Below are 24,366 nucleotides of genomic sequence, written 5' to 3' on the forward strand. Positions count from 1 at the left end.
ATCGAATAGCCGTCGTAATCGTTCGGCAACTTCCGAGGTAAGTTTTAAGTGATTAAACGTTGAGTAAATTCAATCATATTAGGACATAATGAGTTGATTTAATAAGATATGATGTGGCCATGATATGTCTTAAACTCAAATGGTAAGTTCATAAGTGTTTGGACTTGGAAATTTAAGAGCAAATTGTAATAACTTGCTTAGGACAGCAGCAGTAACGTGATTTTAGAAAATCACTATAAATTGTTGGTGTGGAATTATAGGCTGAATAAAATATGTAATCAAAGCTTAATTAGTCTAGTTTCTTATAAAAGAGACCGTGTAAGCAAAGAAATTTCCTATAAAGAGATATTTAAAGTTGTGTGAGACAGTGTCAGAATGACTCCGAAATCCCCTATTTTGTTTTTAGAAAATCATTATAATTTGTACAAAAATTGTTATAAGATAACATTTATATGCTTAGACTCCTTAATGAGTCTAGTTTCAAATAAAATCAAATAGAACATATTTTAAATTCTGTACAATGAGAAATTTGATTCGTAGTGAAGAGTGGTCAGATTAGTCAAACAGTGAAACAGGGGAAACTTTAAGAAAAATCTGGTATTGATTGGCCAAACCTAAAATTCTGAAAATTTTATCGATGGAAGATATATGAGTCTATATTCAGGGAAAATTAACGACAATTGATTTTGAGTTTTGTAGCTCCAGTTATAAATAATTTAGTGACTATTGCTCAGGAAAACAACTTGTAGTGAATATGTGAATTTGTTGTAAACATTGATGAAACTATTTGAATTGCTTATAAGCTATTGCTGAAATTGATGTACAAGATAAATATAAATGTGTGTGGTAAAGCCGAATGACTAGTGTGAAATATGTATGAGATATGTATACGTGGTAAAGTCGAATGGCTAGTGTGAAATATGTATGAGATATGTATACGTGGTAAAGCCGAATGGCTAGTGTGAAATATGTATGAGATATGTATACGTGGTAAAGCCGAATGGCTAGTGTGAAATATGTATGAGATATGTATACGTGGTAAAGCCGAATGGCTAGTGTGAAATATGTATGAGATATGTATTTGTGGTAAAAGTCGAATGACTAGTGTGAAATATGTATGAGATATGTATATGTGGTAAAGCCGAATGACTAGTGTGAAATATGTATGAGATATGTATACGTGGTAAAGTCGAATGGCTAGTGTGAAATATGTATGAGATATGTATATGTGGTAAAGCCGAATGGCTAATGCGAAATATGTATGAGATATGTATATGTGGTAAAGCCGAATGGCTAGTGATTCGGCTAGTGTGAAATATGTAGGAGATGTGTGTATATTGTGGCCGAATGACCAAATGTGAAAGGTGTGTATTATTAGATATTTGATGAGGCAAATGAATTACAAATATGACAGTCGATGTGAATGTTGTAACATGTGAATAAATGTACATGAAACTTGGAAATATATTCCGGGTAAGACCCGATGACTACGTGTGGAGATTATGTCCGGGTAAGACCCGATGACTACGTGTAGAGATTTTGTCCGGGTAAGACCCGATAACTACCTGTGGGGACTATTCGAGCTAAAGGTTTCGCTGAAGATTCGAGTAAAGCATAAGATTATACGACTTCACAGTAACGATTGGTAATAAATACGTTCAATGCATTAAGCTGGTCAGGTATGTATTTTGAGATTATATTTAAGCTTGATTCGGACTAAATCACAGGGTCGTTATATGATGTATATGTGAGTAAAGCAATAAGACTGTTCTATGATTATTGTGCGTTTGGTCAATGTGGAAAGTTAGGTGAAAATATGTAATGTACCTATGTTTATAAGAGATTACTATCAAGTGAGAATTTATCTGCCTATTATATAAGATGAGATAGGCATATTCGGTAAAGGGATGGTATGCCTGAAGGAAGAGTGAAATAAAAATACGAACAACTATGTTATAATTTGATTGTTATCTGTTGACACTGCTTAAAACTTACTAAGCATTGTAATGCTTACTCCGTTTACTTTGTTTCCTCTGTTTTATAGATCTCATTTGGAAGCTACAGGCTCGGGGATCGTCAGCAACTAGTCACACTATCACTATCCACTGCTTGTTACTGTTATGTTTTGAATTATTTTATGGCATGTAAAGAATAGACCAGTGGCCGAAGAATATTTTGGTTAATGTATATAAGCCATGCGAAAATGGCATCTTTTGAATGTGTACTCATAGCAGTTAAATTGTATCCCTGACTGTCTTTAGTATTTACCTAAAGGAACGTTCTTTATAAAAAAAAATTCAAAATTTTTACTGTTCGGATATGAGTTTTAAGTCCGGTAATGCCCCTTTACCTATTCCGGCGACGGATACGGGATAAGGGTGTTACAACTTCTTCTACTGCTAATACTACTCAGTTGTGTTCTACTTATCCTTTTTTTATTCTGTTTTTTATTTTGTGGCACAAATGTCTTAGCCACCCTTGTAATAAAACTATTACTTCAGTTCTTAAGAAGTTGAATGTTTTCAAATAATTTTAAGTTGAGTTCGGTTTGTTCTGCATGTCAACTTGGGAAGCTTCATAAAATTTCCTTTCCTACTTCCACTACTGTTTATTTTTCTCTGTTTGAACTTGTTGTTTCTAATTTGTGGGGGCTTGTTTCTGTGTCCTCAAAAGGAAGTTTTTATTATGTTTTATTTGTCGATGCATATACTTGGTATATATGGCTCTATTTATTAAAGTGCAAGTCAGAAGCTCTTGATAAGTTTCTTCACTTGCAAAAGCATGTTGTAGTTCAGTTTGACTATATTGGAACATTTTCAAATATTTATAGTATTCCAATAACTATAAATGAATGGGTGTAATTAACTAAAAGATAAATCTTTTGATCATTGGTCAAAAGTTATATCATTTGATTTTTGAAAAAGAATTATAACTATTCAAAAAATACTATTTGAATAGTTATAAAACTAAATGAATAACTATTATTATTTATTTATTTATTCATAGAGACACCTATTAAAAGATGTCTCTATGAAGAGACATAAAAATTCCTATAAATAGGAATGAGATTTCAATTGGAAATCACACCACAAAGTTCTAAAAGTTCTTTATATCCTTCCTTATTTTCTAATATTATTAGATTGTTCTATAAAGAGTTACTGCAGAAATTCTTTATAGAAATTGAATTTCTTGCTATACACACTACAACAAAATTAATTTTTAGCGGCGTTTTTTTAGGCTTTTTAAGCGCCGCTAAAACTATTTGCGGCGTTTTTACAAGCGCCGCAAAAAACGCCGTTATAGATCACGCCGCTAAATTTTACGGCGTTTATTTAAAAAAAACGCCGCTAAAAGTCATGATCTTTAGCGGCGCTTTCCCCACAAACGCCGCTAAAGGTCATAAAATTTAAAAAAATATAAAATATTATAAAAATATTATAAAGTAATGAAAAATATAAAAAAAATTAAAATTCATTATCAAAATATTGAGAAGAATAATGTCCATAATATAAATATAAAAATCTGCTATTAAAATTCATTATTAAATAAAAATAAAAATATAGAATCAAAACTAAAATAAATAATAAAAATTAGATTAAATATAAATATAAATAAAATACAAGTCCAAATACAGCATCTTGTTTGCGAACCTAAACAACGCTGAAAATGCAAAGGTCTTTTATAAAAGACAAATTGCTAAGTTTTGAACTAGGAATTCTAATACCTTGGAGGACAATGCAAAGTTTAAACTTCATAAACTACACTCTCATTAAGACAAGATGCCAATGAATCTACAAACAGAGGGGGAAAAATATTATAGATTTGAATAGTCTGAAAGTGCCTAAAGGATTTTTGTACACTACTCCAGTCTGTTAATGCAGAAGTCATTGAAAAGGCTGTGCATAATATGTACCTACAACATACAAAATAATGTAACGTGAAACCCAAATCCGTTAACTACAAAATTGCAGGAAAAGAGAGAACAGCTTAATATTTCGGTTAATTTGTTTTTTTTTCTTTTTTCTTTTTTTAACGAAACAAAATTAACCTTCAACATTTTTTCAATGGATAATTCTACATATACAACCAAAATATCAAAACAAATCAAAATCTAGAAGCACCATACAATGAAGATATTAATCACCATCAGATGTTAAATTAACACATACTAAAAGTTCAAAACAAATAAATGAAGGTATAAAACTTAACAGGACTAATCCTAACTAATAACCAAAATAACATTCAAATATCAAATTTTCTTAAAATCTCTTCTGTTAACCAAACTGATTTTTTTATGGTTAACCAAACAACCGAATTTGGTCAGTTAATTCAGCTAAAAATAAAAGAATATTAGCAACAAATTATGTAGCAACAAATTATAAATTGAATTTCAGGACCATGTCAAATTTTCCTAGAAAACTTCTAGTCAATAAAAATTTTGAGAAAGCAATCCAAAAACTCCAACACTCAAATAAACTACATATGAAAACTAAATACAAATTGTTTAAGATAAGGATTGATGTATCGGTATCTTAACCTCAGTTTTCTTCAAGTAACCAAGTTACATACACTCAACACCTCAAACAGATTATGAAGGTATAACCTTGTAATGACTTACCTTGATTGCAGCACCAAAACATGACTCAGCAGTTGTACTACTCGGAAACTCTGTCAAATGATAGAGGAAGTAATACTTGGTAAGAATGAATTCAGTGATGAAATGGTACTGAAACACCCTCAATTGGCATGCTAATACCAAAGAATAAATTCAAGACTCTAAAACCCACCTGGTACGCTAATTCTCTAGTGTGACATAGAACAAGTGCAGCAGCTTGCCCAGCAACAGGTTCAAGTTGCTGAAGAGTTGATAGAACAAAAACAGCTGTTTTCCCCATTCCAGATTTTGCTTGGCAAATCACATTATGCAAATTAAGTTACTGCAAATCCACAGCTACTGATGAAGAACCATCTTCAGCTGAAAAAGAACAAAAGAAAATACATAAAATGTGTTAAGTTCAAAAGACATTCATAGCAGATAAAGATGGAAACACATTCAATTGAATACTCGATAATGTTGGACTAATATGCAATTTCTGTACCAAAATTTACTCCCAAAACAAAAATATTTATCGCATACCCCAAGTTCTGCTAAGAATAAACTATCATCTAGAATAGCAGGAAGACCTGAATTCATTAAAATATATATATATGTATATAAATAGGAAAAGAATGCAAGATAATGACACTAAAACAAAAAGAACCAGACCGAGTTCTGACACTAAAACCCACTGAAAAATTAAGGAAGCAGTGGTCTGAAAACTAAAACAGAGACGAAAAAGGCAAAGACAAACTTGTTCTAAAGCTGAAAACCCTAAAAAAACCCACTGAAATAGAAGTAGATAAGAATAGATCAGAAAACTAAAAAAAGACATGAAAAGGAAAAGACAAAGTTGTAGGAGTGAAATTTTTTGCTTCTAATTGATTGATTCAAATATATATATAAATCATAATTAATATAAAAATACATATAAATTGTTATGTTTAATATTTTAATATTTTTATTAAAATAACAATTTAACACTAATTTGAAAAAAATGTAAATATTAAATGTCAAATTTATTATTACCTATATATTTTTAATGCAAATTTATTATTACCTATATATATTAAATATTAAATGTAAATATTAAATGTAAATATTAAATGTCAAATTTAACTAAAACAGAGACGAAAAAGGCAAAGACAAACTTGTTCTAAAGCTGAAAACCCTAAAAAAACCCACTGAAATAGAAGTAGATAAGAATAGATCAGAAAACTAAAAAAGACATGAAAAGGAAAAGACAAAGTTGTAGGAGTGAAATTTTTTGCTTCTAATTGATTGATTCAAATATATATATAAATCATAATTAATATAAAAATACATATAAATTGTTATGTTTAATATTTTAATATTTTTATTAAAAATAACAATTTAACACTAATTTGAAAAAAATGTAAATATTAAATGTCAAATTTATTATTACCTATATATTTTTAATGCAAATTTATAAATAATTTTATTGTTAGAAAATTAATAAAATTTATATCTAAAAATATAAAAGAGAAAATAACCTCAAATTTTGAATTATAAAGAGAAATGAATATTTAAAATTATTATTTTTAATTTTTAATTTGAACTGATATTATTTAATTGATTAAATTGCATCAAGCCTTGCTTATGGTGGATCTGATTTTTGAGCTTTGAAATTATATTTATTAGTTAAATAAAGTTGAAACTAATTCAATAAATTTTTCCTGCAAAAAGTTATAACTTCTGTGGTTAATTCTTTTAAAGTGGAAATTCAAAGCACATTATACACTCTACACGATTCATGTTATTTCCTCGCATACCAGATGCAGAAGATGAAAACCCTGCAACAGGATGACCTCCATTTTCACTCTTTTGTGCAGGTTCATTAACCGTTAATATATTGATTCCCAATGCATTGAAGGAAAAATTACTTTATATGGTAACCTTAAAGATTAACTATATCTAAAGAAAGGTAAGATGAATTTACTAACCTCAAGATCAGTAGCACCATCACCAATCATGTCTAATTCCTTGTATCCCTTAACCTGGAATTTTTTTTTTGGTTAGACTTGGAAAATGAACTTTTAGCCGGCCAATAAAAAAAAGCCACAAGACTCACCTTTCTTATTTGTTGAACAGCAGTAGCTTTTCCTCTACTCCTTGAAGTGAGCTCATTAGCATCAAATCCCAAAAACTGTTTTCTTGCTGAATTCCAAGGATTGATGCAACAGGCTACAACAATGCTTCTCAATTAACTATTTTCTGGCAGTAGTTGGCCAATGGTTAACCATTGGAAGATTATATTAATATACAATAACATGGCTCTCTCAATAGTAACGAACTTACATGCTGTACAATGACTCTTACTGATGACAACATTACCCATATCACACTTTCATAATTTTATATCTAATTGGTTTTTCAGAAGTCACCATTTGCTGCATGTGTAATATCTAATGTCAAGTAAGGATTTCCATTTCGTGTTTTCCAGTTTCCTACATTCAAGTTTCTATTTTCAATATCATCAAAATATTGCAAGTGACTTCAGATCTGCATTTATCAGAAGGGCAAACAAAACCACATGAATGCCTTAACAGAACAAAGTAAACAGAGATGGTCTTTCAAGCATTTAGTAGCATAGTTGCATACATTGATCATTTGGCGGAAGCCCTCGGAAATTAGATAAACATCGGTATTCCTTGCCTTCAGCTTCTTGACTAATTCTTCAATGCCAGGTGAAATCCTAGAGATCAGTAAGAAGAATAATGAACTAGGCTATCAAACATCATGTCAAAGAGAAGATTAAAAAGAAAGGCAAACAAGAATAAAAAATCATTAATTCATTGAGGAGTTGATGCTCTTCAGTAGTCATTATAACTTGTATGGGAATTAAGGATTATCAACCACATAAATGCTACCTAGAATATCAAACACATTGAAGAAGATGCCAATAAGCAAGGCTGACAATATTTGAATTGAAGAACTGGAGAAATTTGATAGCCAAGATAACAAACCCTTCCTTTATACTTCTTATCACATTACAATCAACAAGTTAATATGTAAAATTTTGGAGCAATTTCCAAAGTAAGAGACAGACAAAAAGAGACCCGCAAGTCAAAGTTTCATGTTTCATGCAAATCAAAGCTCTAAAACCTCAAGTCCAAGTACTGCAATGAACATATATTCCATATTTCAACTAAATCCAATGAAGAAAAAACCCTTAAATCATAAAAAACACATACATACACACACAGAGAAATACCAATTGGACTGATAGTTGATACTCTTTCAGTTGAGACCAAAACTGCTGGTCCTTGTACTTCTGGTTGCTCATCCTAACAAAACAAAACAAAAACATACACCTACTCATCCCGTGCCCCAGATATTCTTTAAGAGCTTAGACTATCATTTAATGGAATAAGGAGAAGAATCATTCTACCTTAACATTCGCCAAAGCAATTATATAGTTTTAGATGAACTATTGCTGCCAAAATTGTGCAAATAATAAACCAAGCTCAAAATCAGAATCAAGAGAAAACAAAGGTGTACCAATTTACGAGCTAAAAACAGACAGTAACTATGAAAATATCAGCCATAGAACATGCTTGTTAGATATATCAAAAATCAATAAATACTATCTCCGTGCGATGATTTTAGAATTAAAAAGAAAATGAGATCGAACATAAAAGATTTAAACAAAAAACAGAGATGATGCTGCTTCCATCCGGTTCAGACAGATCTAACTTAGTCAATCAAAAATAAATCTCAAACCCACAAATACCCATAAAGATCTCAATGAACACCAGATCAAAACATGCAGATATATCAAAAGGCAAACAGAAACCAAAAAACCCAGTATGGGATCAAAAGAAAATTTTTATTAAAGAAATCAAATCTAAAGAAAATGAATAAAAGAAAGGTACCAAATGACTAAAGAGGATGACTTTAGAGCCATGACCCATCAAATACTTGATGGTGGGAACAGCAGCACGGATCCTTGTGTCATCTGTATGGAACGTTCAGATCGACTCTAGCAAACACTTTCTTTCCCTTCAAATCAGCTTCCTTCAAGTCCCCAACACTCTTCTTTGTAGCCATGGTAGTAGCACTTCTTCAACAACAACCAACCGTATAAAAAACGCTACACCCGAAAAAAGGATTAGAGAACCGATCTGCAAAATCAATAAGAAAATGGGAGTATTCAAAGTGAGAGTACTTACGAAGATGAGAGAGGCGGATATATCTAGACAGTGAAAAGAAACGAAGGATCGAGAGAAAAACAGTAACGAGAGAAAAAGAGTAGCTAAATTTTATTTGGGGGATTTAGGGCGAGCGACATAGATGAGAAGAAGAGGGAGTTTGGGAGTGAGCAGGATTTTTTTGGAAGTGAGCGGGTAAGCAAAATTAAGCTATAATGGCCTTTTTTTGGTAAAATTGTGGCCTTTTGTGGCGTTTTCAAAACAAACGCCACTATAACTCAAATTTTTTGCGGCATTTTTAATAAAAACGCCACTATAGCGTAATTTTAATTTTTTTTATTTTAACATATTTTTTTATTTTTTCTTTCATAATTTTTGTGCTGAGATTACTATTTTTTAGAATTTTTTTTAATTTTGAATATTAAACTTTTTAATTGAAATATGGACTAAAATATTAAATATTAACTTTTAAGTTTTTTAATTTTTAATTTTTAATTTTTAATTTTTAATTTTTAATTTTTAATTTTTAATTTTTTTTGAAGATTTTTATAACTTTTAAATTATTGTATAAAAAACAAAAGGAAACTTCAACAGAAATAAAATGAAATCGATGAATTAAAAAAATATAAAATGACACAGCAAATTTAATTATTTATCAAAATAAATGAGCCGTTGTAGCAGAAAATGTGGTAGCTAGAATATGATATTCAAGTAAAATAAGATGAACATGGTGAATGTAGTTACTAACCTAAAAGTGAAGTCAGCCTTGTTCAGAGGAATTGACAACCTCGTTGAATTCACCAAATATATTCGGACAGCAGAGGGGACACTCGACGGCTACGCAGCAGATGCACAGGGCGAAGGCGATGGAGGAGATGGGTTGCGACGCACGGGGCGAAGGCGATGGAGGGGATGGGTTACGATGCACGGGGTGAAGGCGACAAACGAAAACGTTTAAGTTAGAACTTTATTTTGTTTGTAATGAAACGACGCCATTCAAATCGAATTTTGAGATTAACATACTACTTATGGCCATTAAACCTTAAACCATAAAACCCTAAACCATAGACCTTAAATCTTAAATATTAAACCCTAAACCCAAAAATAAATTTAATCAATATTAACTACTATTGCTTCCATAATTTATTATGAACATAAGCTTTTACATTAATATCTATGTATATACACATCAACATCCATATGATGTTTTTTGGGGTTTAGGGTTTTAAAAGTTATAGATTAGTGTTTAGTGTTTTTAAGGGGTTAGGGATTTTAAGGGTTATAGATTAGTGTTTATGATTTTTTTGGGTTTAGGATTTTAGGGGTTATATGACTTTTTGTGGCGTTTTGAGCAAAAACGCCGCTATTGCTTAGTTTTTTAGCGGCGTTTGACCAAAAACGCCGCTATTGCTATGTTTTTTAGCGGCGTTTGACCAAAAACGCCGCTATTGCTCTGTTTTTAGCGGCGTTTTTGGTCAAACGCCGCTAATGTATAATTTTTGTGGCGTTTTTGATAAAACGCCGCTAAAAACGCCGCTAAAACCCTATTTTCCTGTAGTGACATTGCTTAATGCTTAGCGGACTATTCTTGTCAATGCAAAACACAAATAGTCATTGGCTTCATTGTATCCTCGAGGTTAGTTTGCTTGGAACTCATTTGCACACCGAAATAGGTGGGGGCGAATATAACCTTAAAGATAGTGGCTTGATACACGCCTTGGAGCCTTGTCCTATTTCTTCTTTTTCTGTTTGAGTTTCGTTCGTGTGTTCGAGATTTTCCTCACCGGAGATTTGTACTAACTTTTATCATTGGTAAAAAGTTATATCATTTGATTTTTGAAAAAGAATTATAACTATTCAAATAGTATTATTTGAATAGTTATAATTCTTTTTCATTATTTCCCCCCATTTTTAAAATATTTATATTTTGATATTCTTGGAAATCAATTTACATAAATGAATGTGTCTTACGATTGAACTTTCACTTAGTGAAAATATGTTAAAAATTAATAAAAATTGCATAGTAGATTAAACTTTGAACCAACTATTCCATTTGATTAACCGAACACATCTCACATAATGATTTCAACATCGGTCAATGCATAGTATCTAGGGACACTATTATGACCATGTGTCTGTGTCCTCTTTTCATAGTGTTGTTAGAGCCAAGCCCTTGAGCTCCTAGAAGCGGCCACACTTCCACTTACATAGGTAGATCCCATCAAGAGTGTTCCCGTAATTAAAAAACTCTAACATATTTATGTTATGGGTCCATTAAGAGTACATTACTCATTCTTCCCTTATCATTATAGGTACTTAGCACTTTAATCTTAGGATGAATTTATTTATAGTGTTAATAGTCAGATACTAATGATGTACTTTGTCTCATTGAACTCAAGACTTGACATTATACCAAGCGTTGAGTCGAGTTTCCATCATAGGTGACTCTAATTAATGAGCTTGAGTCCCATCCCTTTTGAGGTCCTTTTTACTGCATCTCTAGCAAGAGTTTTTGTCAAAATGATCTGCCAAATTTTCACTTGACCTCACATAATTAATAATGATCACTCCATCAGTGATTAATTGTTGCACATAGCTATGTATTTAATCCAATGTGTCTAGAATTTTCATTATATACTTGGCTATATACCTTTGCTAGAGTAGCCTCACTATCACTACAGATAGAAATAGGTGAAATTGGCTTAAGTCATAAAGATACATCATAAAGCAAATTTCTTAACCATTCTGCTTCTTTATATGCAGCGGCTAATGCATTAAATTCTGATGCCATGGTGGAATCAGTAATATATGTTTGTTTCTTGGAACCCCAAGAAATGACTCGTCCACTAAGAATGAAGATCTATCCACTAGTAGATGCATGATCTTCCAAACTTGTAATCCAACTAGAATCTAAATACCCTTCTAAAACTCGAGCATATCCATTATAACACAATCCATAATTAATAGTTTTCTTCAAGTACCTAAGTACTCTATTCAAAGCTTGCCAATGCAAACTATTTGGATTACTTGTGTACCTATTCAATTTCCCAACAGCATATGCAATATCTGGTCTTGTACAAGTCATTATGTACATAAGACAACCAATTAAACTTACATATTTCAATTGATCAATTTTCCTACCAGTATTAGATACTAATTTTATTTGAGGATCCATGGGTGTAGATACTGGTATACAGTTGAAATGACCAAAATTTTTAAGCACCTTTTCAATGTAACGTGATTGTGATAAAGTTATAATACTTTCATCTCGGGTTATTTTAATCTCAAGACTAACATTTGCTATACCCATATCCTCATAGTAAAGTTGTTTGACAAGAATTGCTTTATGTTTTCTATTTGTTCCAAATTCGTGCCAAAAATGAGCATGTCATCTACATATAAGCAAATTATGACACCTTTTTCATTTTTAAATTTGTTATATATGCACTTATCGGATTCAGTTATTTTATAGCCATTAGCTAAAACAACCTTGTCAAACTTTTAGTGACATTATTTTGGTGCTTGTTTAAGTCCATTTAAAGATTTAACAAGCTTACATACCTTATGCTCCTGTCCTGGAACAACAAATCCTTCTGGTTGTTCCATGTACACTTCCTTTTTCGATTCACCATTTAAAAATGTAGTTTAACATCCTTTTGGTGAACAACCCAATTATATATAGAAGTAAGTAATATTAAGAGTCTAATTGTAGCAATTCTTGCTACTGGAGCATAGGTGTCAAAGTAATCAATACCTTGTTTTTGTATAAAACTTTTGTCTACCAACCTTGCTTTAAATTTATCAATGGTTCCATCGACCTTCATTTTCTTTTTGAAGATCCATTTACAACCTATTGGTTTGGAACCTGGTGGAAGATCAATTAAGATCCAAGTTTGATTTCCTATTATTGAATCCATCTCATCATTTATTGCATCTTTCCAAAAAGTACAGTTTTGAGATTTCATTGCCTCTTCAAATGTAATAGGATTAGATTCCGTATTATAACAGTAAGGTATCTTATTGCATATACTTTCACCTTTTCTTTCTACAAGAAACATAATAAAATCTGGTCCAAAATCTTTGACCTTTTTAATCCTCTTACGTCTTAATTCTTGACAAGATTCATCATTATTATTAATTTGTTCCAATGAAATCTCATTCTCATTTGAAGAATGAATTAATTGTTGTGGCTGTAATTGTCTTGAAATAGAATTAAATCGATTTTCATCAAAAATAGTATATATTGATTCAATAACAATATTAATTGAAATTGAATCATTTGGTTCAATTACCATAAACCTATATGCCTTGCTATTATGTGAAAATCCTATAAATATGCATTCAATTCCTCTTTCACCTAACTTTTTATGTTTAGGTGTTGGAACTTTGACAATAGCTCTACAACCCCAAACCTTCAAATAATTAACGTTTGGTTTCCTTTTCTTCCATTGTTCATAGGGGGTTATTTTAGTTTCCTTATTAGGAACTCTATTCAATATATGACAAGATGTTAGAATGGCTTCTCCCTAAAAACCTTGTCTAATACTTGAATATGATAACATTGAATTTGCCATTTCAGTCAATACTCTATTTTTCCTTTCAGTTACACCATTTTGTTGTGGTGTGTAAGAGGCTAAAACTTGATAAACAATTCCAGTGGATTCAAAATAACTTGGATTATAATATTCTTCACCTCTATCCGATCTTAAGCACTTGATAAACTTAGACAAAATTCCTTCCTTAGACAAAATAAACTTATTTGCTTCAAAAACAAGTTTGAAACCAAACTTATTCAACAGGCTTCTAGACCCTAAATTCTTCTTAACTTTTGGTACATAGTATACATCATTTAAGGTTAAAACCTTTCCAGAAGTGAATTGTAGTTCAACAGACCCTTTGCCTTTGATTGCTGTGGTGAAACAATTTCCCATGTACAAGACATTGTCATTTTCACATTGTGTAAACTTTGTGAACATGTTTTTGTCTTTATACACATGTTTGGTTGCTCCGGTATCAATCCACCATGTATTATCATCTTATGCCATGTTAATTTCAGATATTATTACAACAAAATTTTCGTTATTATAAGCCTTAGAAAATGATTTCTTCTTTAAAAATAAACATTCATTCTTGAAATGTCCCGGCTTACCACAATGATAGCATGAGCTATTTTGTTTCTTTTTGAACTTAGGTGCTCTGTTAGTATGTTTGAACTTTCTCTTGAATGGTTTAGTAGTCTGTACTTCCTCCGTAACATGCACTTTGGCATTTTCAGAATTTAGATTTTGATCTTGCTTTTGATATTCTTCTTCAATATGAAGATGATTTGCAAAAGCCTCAAGAGATATTTCCTCTTTCTTATGTTTTAGATTTCTTTTAAAGTATTTCTAAGATAGAAGAAGTTTGTCTATTATGGAGGATACAACAACCATTTCATCCACTTTCATATCATTTGCTTAAATTGATTCAACATCTTTTCAATATCACGAAATTGTCATCCGGTGATGAAAATCTCGAACACACGAATGCAACTCGAACAGAAAAAGAAGAAATAGGAGAAGGCTCTAAGACATGTATCAAGCCACTATCTTTAAGGTTATATTCACCCCCACCTATCTTCAGTGTGTAAATGAGTTCCAAGAAAATTAACCTTGAGGATACAATGAAGCTCATGACTATTTATAATTTTGCAGTGACAAGAATAGTCCATTAAGTACTAAGCAATGTATAGCAAGAAACTTAATTTCTACAAAGAATTTTTGCAATAACTCTTTATATAACAATCTAATAATATTAGAAAATGAGGAAGGATAGAAAAAAACTTTTAGAACTTGTTGGTGTGATTTCCAAATGAAATCTCATTCTTATTTATAGGAATTTTCATGTCTCTTTAGAGAGACATTTTTCAATAGGTATCTTTATGAATAAATAAATAAATAATAATTATTCATTTAATTTTATAACTATTCAAATACTATTGTTTGAATAGTTATAATTCTTTTTCAAAAATCAAATGATATAACTTTTGACCAATGATAAAAAATTACACCTATTCATTTATAGTTATTGGAATACTATAAATATTTGAAAATGTTCCAATAGGCTATTATATTAAAGTTCTTTAGAGTGACTGGGGTGGGGAGTGTGACAGCCCAAAGTTGACCCTAGTCGGGAAGTGGTTTCGGGACCGCTAAACCGAGTCACCAAAATGTTTGAATGTGATACTTATTGTCTAGAATATGTAATTATGAATGTGTGAAATTTCAAGCTTCAATTTGGTTGATTTCATGTGAATTTAGTTAATAGGACTTATGTGAGAAAATTCTAAAATGTGATAGGTCAATGTGTGAGGACCTATTAGTGCATATGGACAAAGGGGGGACTTGCATGTCAAATTTCCCCCCTACTAGTAGTGGCCGGCCATGATGGGCATGATGAACAATTGTGCAATTTATTTTATGGAAATTATGGCATGAGTATGGCACAAATAAGATATGTTAATTTGTGTCATAAAATGTTGGGATAAAACAAATAAAATAATAAAAAGGAGTATGGTGAATACAAAAAAAAAATGTGTGTGTAGTTGTTTGTCCCCCCCCATTGCCGTGAGCTAAAGAAAAGAAAGGAGAGAATTTTGTTCATCCTTTTCTCATCTTCATGCTTGCCGAAACTAGAAAGAAAAACAAAGAAAAATTTTCTCATCCTTTGGTTCATCCTTGGCCAAAAATTTTAAGGAGGAAAGAAGAAGAAAGGTGAAGAGATTCGGCCATGCATGTAGCTAGGCTAAGGTATGTTTGATGATGTTCCATGAGATGCATGCATGTTTTAGTTGTTAGCTTGAGTTCTACTTGGCCCATGGTCTAAATCTTGCTATGTGATGGAATTGGCACTTGACCATGGATGCATCATTCTTGGTTGGTGTTTGATGTTGTGGTGATGATGCATGAGGATGAGTTAAGATTCGGCCTAGGTGGAGGTTGTGTTAATGCCATTGCATGCAAAATATGAAGCTTGTTAATGATGCATGTGATGATGGCTTGATGATTCTTGAACCTCCTTTTTAGCATTTTTGTGTGAGCACATATGTGCATTGGTTGCTAAATGGAGAAGAATCGGCTAGCAAGATGTGTGCTAAGGCCGAATGTAACTTTGCATGTTGATGAGCAATGCATGTGTTAAATCGATGAAAAGGGGGAGGATGCTTTACTAGTGTGTGTATATGTGTGTATTAAGTGTTGAGATCGACCCCAAAAATAGACATGCATATTCGGCCAAGGGGAAAGAAATTAGCTAATATGTTGTGTTGATGCATGATTTTTGCATGTATGAGACTTTAATGTCTAATGTATAAATATGGGCTAAGTGCCTTGTGTTCATCTTTTTGATGCCTAAATGATGAAATCAATTTATTTGTTTGATTAAGCTCAAGAGCAAAGGGGAAATAAATCCGATAAAGGGAAGGAAAAAGTGGTTGAATAGCTAGCGGAATCGTTCGACAGCACCCGAGGTAAGTTCTTGAGTAAGAGAGCTTAAATTACGATGTGATTAAATCATGCTCTATGTGTGGCTATTGAGCCGAATGTGCAAGGACGATATGTGCCTTGTGTTTGAGTTTCGCAAATGAAAATGAAATATGAATGTGCCATGAATTATTGTTAGATGTGCATGATTAATTGAATGCTGTCCGGGCTAAGTCCCGAAGGCTTTGTGCTAAGTGAACATATCCGGACTAAGATCCGAAGGCATTTGTGCGAGATACAAATTCCGGGTTAAGCCCCGAAGGCCTTTGTGCGAGATACTAAATCCGGGTTAAGTCCCGAAGGCATTCGTGCGAGTTATTAAATCCGGGTTATGTCCCGAAGGCATTGTGTGAGTTACTAAAACCGGGCTATGTCCCGAAGGCATTTGAACGAGGAGCTATATCCGGTTAAATCCCGAAGGTACGTGATTTGGTAATGAATGAGCTTGCTGTAAAATTCCAGCGAATACTCGGAAAACATCCCAATATGGGGATATGTTACGTATGTGTTGAATTTAATCGAGCCCTTACAAATAAATGTTCGCTCAGTTGATAAACGAGCTACCGGCCTTCGGCTAAGTTAGTCTATTGTGTATGTACATAAGGGTTGTTAATGTTGTGAAGCAAGTTTGATATCGGTAAATTGCGTATTATGAAATATTCCATTTAGCTAAATGTGTGTTATTCTTTGTTTATGCTGGAATTCCTTGCTCAAAACTTACTAAGCATAAATTGCTTACTCGTTACACTGCTCCTCTGTTTTATAGATTTTTGGTTCTCCAGCTATCGGACTCGGGATCTTGAAGTTGAAGTCGCCCACACTATCAAAGGCTCTTTTGGGTACTATTTTGGTTGAATTTTGATATGGCATGTATAGGACTACCCATTGTTGTTTTTCGAGTACTTTATGAAATGTATAAGTGTACAGCCATGCGAAAATGGCTTGTAGAAGTGGAGTATGGCATTAGACCATTCGTGTTTATGAATGTATAGATGGTTTCATGATGTAACTATAGTTGGAATGGAAGTGTTGAGCAAATGATCAGCCATTGGAATGGCTAAGTATGATCATATGTGGGCATATGTATGACAAGGCCCTAGTTGGTCCATGAAACCCCGAAAATAGATAAGGTTTACTTTGAAAACAGAGGCTGACAGCAGCAGTGGTGTGGATTGGAAAAATCACAAGAATTCGTAGGAGTGGAATTAAATAGTGAATAAATTATGTAATCGAACCTTGATGAATCTACTTTCATATGAAAGTAACGAAATAATCATAGGAACAGTACAGTAAGAGATATTCGGGTTCTTGTGGAACAGGGCCAGAACAGTTTCTGGATTCCCTGTTCCGACTTTGGAAATTCACTATAAATTGACCAGAGATAATTAGGGGTCATACCATATATGTATGGATTCCTCTCTGAGTCTAGTTTCCATAGAAACAAACGACATCAGTATTGAAGCTCTGTGCAGAGAGATATCCAAGTCGTAATGGGAAAAGGTCAGTGTAGTTGACCCCTGTAACATGGGAGACTTTGACTAATAAACTGTACTAATTGGCCCGACCAAAAATTCTAGAAAAAAATACATAGGTGGGGACATGAGTCTAGTTTCAGGGAAAAATCACAAAACTGATTTTCGAGTTGTGAAACTCAAGATATGATTTTTGAAGCGACTAGTACTCAGACTGGGCAGTGTCTGGAAAAATTTTTCAAAGTTTGTTAACATCTCGTGTCCCACTCCGGTGTCGGTCTCGGGTTCGGGGTGTTACAGGGAGTTTCGATCATTTCCTAAGGTTCTTTCTCAGTTGGGTATTCATTATCGGTTTTCTTGCCCTCATGCTTCAAAGCAAAATGGTTTATTCAAAATAAAACATAGGCATGTTGTCTATAATGGCTTGACATTACTTGTACAAGCTGCTTTGCCTATGCATTTCTAGGCTCATGCGTTTGTCAGTGCGGTCTATCTTATCAATAGGCTTCTTACTCCTATGCTCAATGGAAGGTATCCCCATGAAATTTTATACAAGACTTCACCAAATTACATGCAGCTGAAGGTGTTTGGGTGTAGGTGTTATTCATATCTCAAGCCATTCAATAATCATAAGCTTCAATATTGGTTCAAACCTTGTGTTTTTGCTCGTTATAGTCTAGTCCATAAAGGCTACAAGTGCCTCGATGAAACTAGCAAGATTTTTATCTCCAAACATATGGTCTTTGATGAAGGTTTCTTTCCTTCTGTTTCTCTTGATAAGCTAGGCAGTGGTTCCAATTCTCATACTTAGTCAAGGTTTCTGCATCAATAGTCCAATATTCCTGTTATGGTTCCTTCTTCTGGTCGGTCTGTTGGTTATGTTGCTCCTATTGATTCTTCTCCTTACTTGGAATTACCTGCTGTGTCAAGTTCAACTATTAGACTTTGTGCTGCTTCTTCCTCTATTTCTACTGATGCGTGTTTGGGTCAAGCTGCAAATGTTTCACTTAACGGTGTTGCTAATGTTTCTCCTCATGATACAACTTCATATGATGGGATTGCTAGCTCATCTAGAGGTCCAATTGTGTTATCAGAAGTTGCTTCATTTGTTGGGATTTCTCAAGGTCATCCAACATTTTTACCTATCTGTGACAATTCTCATCCTATGCAACCAGGTCTAAGAGTGTTATATTTAAACCAAATGTGTTTTCAGTTGAGTTAGGTGAAAAAAAACCTGTTACGATTGAGGAAGCTTTTACTAGCAATGAGTGGAAAATGGCAGCTTAACAGGAATATGATATTTTTCTCAAGAATAAGACATGTGACTTGGTTCCTTTACCTGCAAACAAAAAGGCTGTAGGTTGCAAATGGTTGTTCAAACTCAAACGCATTACGTATGGCTCAGTAACTGGTTATAAGGGTTAATTGGTGGTCAAAGGGTGTCTTCAGGATGTAGGCATGGACTTCCAAGAGACTTTTAGCCTGGTTGTTAAGCCAACAACATTACGAGTTGTTTTGGCTTTGGCCGTGAAGTTTGGTTGGCAACTGCGACAAGTAGACATCAACAATGCATTTCTTAATGTCTATTTCTCTAAAGAGATTTATATGACTCAACCTTCTGGTTTTGAACAACAACATGAATATCAACCTCTAGTGTGCAGGATGAAGAAAGCATTATATGGCCTCAAGTAGGCTCCTCGAGCTTGGTTTTCTAAGCTAAAGGAATTTTTGCTTTCTTCTAATTTTGTTTTGTCCAAATCCAATGCTTCTCTCTTTGTTAAGAAGGTAGGAGGCATGATCCTTTATGTTTTGGTATATGTGGACAATATTATTATCATTGGGAACCATCAAGGTAGTGTAGATATGTTTGTTAAAACTCTGGATACTTAGTTCTCGTTGAAAGACTTGGGACAATTGAGTTACTTTCTAGGTATTGAAGTCTCTTCTACTACTGACGGTCTGTTGTTAAGTCGGCGTAAGTATATTCTTGATCTTCGAAAGAAAATTCGTATAGATCAGGCTAAAGGCTATGCTACATCTATGGCCACATCAACAAATTTGTGTCAACATGTTGGAAGTGCTATAGAGAATGGCTTTGAGTAAAGGAGTATTGTGGGAGCTTTGTAGTACATTGTCATCACCAAGCCTGTCATTACGCTTGCTGTAAACAAAGTTTGTTAGTTTATGCATAAGCCTTTTGGTTAACGCTTTAATGCTGTCAAGCACATCTTGTTATATCTCCAAAACACTGTGGACTATGGTCTTCACTTCACAGTTGCTTCCAGTTTAGATTTGGTTGGTTATTTTGATGCTAATTGGGGAATTGATTTGGATGATAGTAGATATAAAACGGGGTTTTGTGTTTTTCTTAGTGGTAATCGTGTGCCTTAAGGCTCTAAGGACCAACAGGTTGTGTCCAAGTCCAAAGCAGAAGTGGAGTATAAGGGGTTGGCTCATTCTACTACGAAGATTGTTTGGTTGGAGATTGTCTTGGTGTTCAGTATAATGTGTAGAAATGAAATTCTTTTCTACTATCTTGTTATACTTTCTTTGGGTGATCTGCTATCTGTTAGTATATTATAAAGACATGAATATGTGGTAAAATTTTAAATTTTAATAAAAGAATTGGTAATATTAATTATTTAGAGTAATTAATAAAAATATAGAAATTAAATTATATTAAAATTAGACATAAAAATCAAAAATTAAAATTAAGCGAATGGAAAGAAAGAGAGGGGGCATGATGCCCACGTATGAACAGATTTGAACCCTAAGTATTGGTAGTCAGAATCAGAGAATATTACATCTGAAAACATTGAGAGTTGCAGAAGCAGGTCCCGTCTCGTATAATCATTTCAAAAAAAATAAAAATTGATTTGTCAAAAAATGCAAAACCACAAAAGAATTATTCAGAAAGAACAAGACACGTCAACCATATAACTCAGTATCCAAACACTTCTCGAATATCAATTACGTAGCCACCATTCCTGCTTTTGATTTGACTTCAACTCCCACCCCTCATCTCAAATATCTTTTTCCCATTTACCAATCTACCCTTCTCCTTTGGAGATGCTAGTTTCTTTTATATTAAAATAATTTGCCTTTTAACTTTGGTTAATTGGATATATATCAACCTATAAATTTATTTTTATAAATTATAGATATAAAATCCTATTTTATACATAAATAATTATATGTAAATAAATGTATTTATGTAAAACTAAATATTAAAAATTGAAGTTTAGGAAATTCCTTTTCCATCATATTTAAGTTAAATTATTATTATTTTAAGAGAAACAAATTCAAGGTTATTTGAAAAGAAGAAGCGCGAATAGAGTAATTTAGAGAAAGTAGAGGGGCATTTTGTAGGGTTTAGCTAAACTAGCTGAGTTGTTACAACCTTAATCACATTTTTTGTTACATTGATATTTGGTAACGTAAAGTAGAAATATAAACGCAGTGAGAGAGAAAAAAGGGAGCGTAGTAGTTGACGAGAAGAATTAAAATAGGAGACTCCGCCCTTTGTCCTTCATTTTCCTCCAAACCCACTTCAAACGACCAACCTTATGTTTCTTCCTCTCAAACTTCCTCTCTCTTCTTTTTTTCTTCAAGTTCAAGGTAAATCTTTTCTTCAATAGATCTTGTCTTCTGCTTTTATTCTTTTTATCTGACGGAAATGATATTTTCCAGCCCTCAAAATGGACGCAGCCACTGTGGTTGGATCTTCTATGTCTCTACATCGAACTTCATGCTCCGCTGCTAGATCCGCCCTATTAGCTGCCAATGGCCCACTTTTTCCACGTTTCGCTGCCAACCCTCGCCCCTCCTTCCCTATCAAGGTTTCAATTTAGCTTCTTACCTTTTTTAAAGGAAAAAAAAGAGTGTAATTTATGAGGGGGGAAATCCTGATACTTGCAAACCCAAATGGTCTATAACACCCATTTGAGCTGATTTTTATTTATTTTTGTTGTTATTTTTATTTTTATTAAATAGAATCTGTGGGTAGAGTTGTGATCTTCCCATTTTTTTTAAATAGATTTGTTCTATTCAGTTACAGCTTTTTGATTGATACTGTGTTTTGATATCAAATTTATGTGGGAACTCTGTAGTTGATTTGGTGTTTTCTCTTTTAAAATTTGTTGCAGCTTTATTCTTCAGTTTCGTATTCAAAATCACGGAATAGGAGAGTGGGTTTGGGGGGTAGGAGAGGCATGGTGGTAAAGGCGTCTTCATCTCCTGACTCAGCTGAACCCAATGCTCAAATTGCGCCACTTCGGATGGAATCTCCAATTGGTCAGTTTTTGTCCCAAATCTTGATAAGTCATCCTCATCTTGTTCCTGCTGCAGTTGAGCAGCAGCTTGAACAACTTCAAACTGACCGTGATACTGATGAAAAGAAGGAAGAGCCGTCTGCTTCAGGCACGGATTTAGTATTGTATAGGTTAGCCACTCATCTGAGATGCTTACTATTTATACTTTATGTGAAATTTTTTCTCATGCAAAAAAGTTTGAATTTATTGCAGGAGAATTGCTGAGGTTAAGGCTAATGAGCGGAAAAGGGCATTAGAAGAGATTCTCTATGCATTGGTTGTACAAAAGTTTATGGATGCCAATATTTCCTTGGTTCCTGCTATAACTTCTTCTGCAGATCCTTCAGGTCGGGTGGACACATGGCCTAGCCAAGAAGATAAGCTTGAGCAGCTCCACTCAGCTGAGGCCCATGAGATGATTCAAAACCACCTAGCACTCATCCTGGGAAATCGATTGGGTGATTCAACATCTGTAGCACAGATAAGTAAACTCAGGGTTGGGCAGGTCTATGCTGCGTCGGTGATGTATGGATACTTTCTGAGGCGGGTTGACCAGCGATTTCAGCTTGAGAAGACAATGAAAGTCCTTCCAAGTGCTTCAGATGGTGACAAAAGTAGCATTGAGCAAACTGTGGGGGATGACACAAGACCTTCTGGTCTAGGGGACTCCTATCAAGCTGCTTCATCACACCCTGAAGTCTCATCATGGTCTGGTGGGATCAGTCCTGGAGGTTTTGGTAGTGGGATAAAGCCCTCTCGACTAAGGACTTATGTTATGTCCTTCGATGGGGAGACACTTCAGAGATACGCTTCAATTAGATCAAAAGAAGCTGTTGGCATTATAGAGAAGCACACAGAGGCTCTATTTGGAAGACCTGAGATTGCTATAACTCCTCAAGTGACCGTTGATTCATCCAATGATGAGCTTATTAAGATTAGCTTTGGCGGTTTGAAGAGACTTGTTTTGGAGGCTGTTACCTTTGGTTCTTTTCTATGGGATGTTGAAAGCTTCGTGGACTCAAGGTACCACTTTGTTATGAATTAACTATGTTCAAAGCAAACTAAGTAGAGGGGAGTGTGGGACTAAGCTGACTAGACTTATGGTTTAAATTGAGTGTATTTGGTGGTGATTGTTACTTAGTAATTTGCACTGATTATTCTGTACATAGATATGTTTTCCTGTTAGGAACTTGGATACTTTTGAAATATGCTTTATTGTTCCTCTTTAATTTACAACTGAAATGTATATATGCTATGGTAATTTCTCAGTAGTGATATTTTTGAGTTTATTTAATTTGATATATAATTTTAGTTATTATAATCTCTATTTGAAGGGACTTATGGAATAATAAAAGTTATGCCGAAGTTTTATCAACAAAATCTTAAAAAAAGGAGATTTGGATTTCTCTTTAGCAAGTCTTAAGGTTTCAATCCCTTTAATGGCCGAAAGGTTTCATTTCACTTTGATCAGAACTATTAATCTCAATTATACTGTTGTAATAAACCCATTTGACTTGTTTCCAGGCCCCTAAAGATCAGTTTGGTACTTTAAACTATTAAACTTTAAGGTTTGGGTTACGTTTATAATTAAGGCAATAATATCCTTTTGAAGGAAATAATTAAGACAATAATATGGGTAAAAGTAGGCGCTAGTTTCATGCAAGGTTTGGTAGCTATTGATTGCTGCCTATAAGATTGCAGCTTCAAGTAAACCCATTCTCCGACCTTGAATGATCTTTCAATTTTTTTTCAACTCTTATTTTCAACCTTTTGAGACATCTATATCACAAGTTATTTTTCTCCAAAACCCAACCGTATCATCAACCTAGTCCGATGTACTAAAACTTCGGGAATTACAAAATCTATTGCCTTTGAAACATTAACTCCCTGAGCTTTACATCCCTCTGTTGGCTTTTGTGGCATTCTTCAAGTAAAATCGGAAAATGTGTTAAAGACTCCATCACACTTTCACTTGTAATCGGTTCAAGCCCTCTCTGCTTATCCTTTATTCCTACTCCTACTCCTATGTTAATAGGATTAGAAACATTATCTTCATCACCCACAACACTATGACTGGTTTCCTCTCCTAACTCCTGTTGAAAACCAAAACTTGAAGCATGCTCTCCAAAAACCTCACGATGAATATCCCCCTCATGTTATGATGCATCGTGCTCAACATATTCCTCAGCAAGGGTGTAAACATTGGATCGAATTCTTACGGCTTGCAGTAATTTTTCCATTTGACTTTACATGACATTCATTGTATCATGACATGAAGTAATACGTCTTTGAGCA

The 24,366-nt window shown here is 33.5% G+C and overlaps 1 protein-coding gene and 1 long non-coding RNA gene across 17 annotated transcripts; one reads left to right on the forward strand and one right to left on the reverse strand.

The window, feature by feature from the left end:
* Positions 1-3,572: 3,572 nt before the first annotated feature.
* Positions 3,573-8,976, reverse strand: LOC107887322 (uncharacterized). 16 transcript variants are annotated; one of them, XR_005915515.1, is made up of 10 exons: positions 8,791-8,976; positions 8,494-8,711; positions 8,010-8,054; positions 7,220-7,905; positions 6,917-7,120; positions 6,690-6,802; positions 6,562-6,615; positions 4,788-4,975; positions 4,619-4,668; positions 3,573-3,913 (listed from the first exon to the last, which is right to left on the reverse strand). It is a non-coding gene; the product is annotated as an uncharacterized lncRNA (long non-coding RNA). The 16 variants fall into 16 exon arrangements; XR_005915506.1 differs by having other exon boundaries at positions 6,690-7,120; positions 7,220-7,313; positions 7,833-7,905; positions 8,791-8,974; XR_005915514.1 differs by lacking the exon at positions 6,917-7,120 and having other exon boundaries at positions 7,220-7,313; positions 7,833-7,905; positions 8,791-8,973.
* Positions 8,977-21,182: 12,206 nt separating this feature from the next.
* LOC107887321 (UV-B-induced protein At3g17800, chloroplastic) lies at positions 21,183-23,342 on the forward strand. Its single transcript, XM_016811514.2, has 4 exons — positions 21,183-21,379; positions 21,452-21,600; positions 21,907-22,202; positions 22,285-23,342. The coding sequence occupies exons 1-4, from the start codon at positions 21,328-21,330 to the stop codon at positions 23,114-23,116; spliced, it is 1,329 nt and encodes a 442-aa protein (XP_016667003.1). The 5' UTR covers positions 21,183-21,327; the 3' UTR covers positions 23,117-23,342.
* The last annotated feature ends 1,024 nt before the right edge of the window (positions 23,343-24,366 follow it).

This window comes from Gossypium hirsutum, chromosome A03 (assembly GCF_007990345.1).
Source record: "Gossypium hirsutum isolate 1008001.06 chromosome A03, Gossypium_hirsutum_v2.1, whole genome shotgun sequence".
Lineage (NCBI taxonomy): Eukaryota > Viridiplantae > Streptophyta > Magnoliopsida > Malvales > Malvaceae > Gossypium > Gossypium hirsutum.

Excerpts from the sequence above, each read along its gene's own strand:
- LOC107887321 (XM_016811514.2), top strand. The coding sequence starts at position 21,328 with ATGTTTCTTCCTCTCAAACTTCCTCTCTCTTCTTTTTTTCTTCAAGTT. Across the intron at positions 21,380-21,451 it reads TTTTTTTCTTCAAGTTCAAG|CCCTCAAAATGGACGCAGCC; the intron begins GTAAATCTTTTC and ends GATATTTTCCAG. Across the intron at positions 21,601-21,906 it reads GCCCCTCCTTCCCTATCAAG|CTTTATTCTTCAGTTTCGTA; the intron begins GTTTCAATTTAG and ends AATTTGTTGCAG.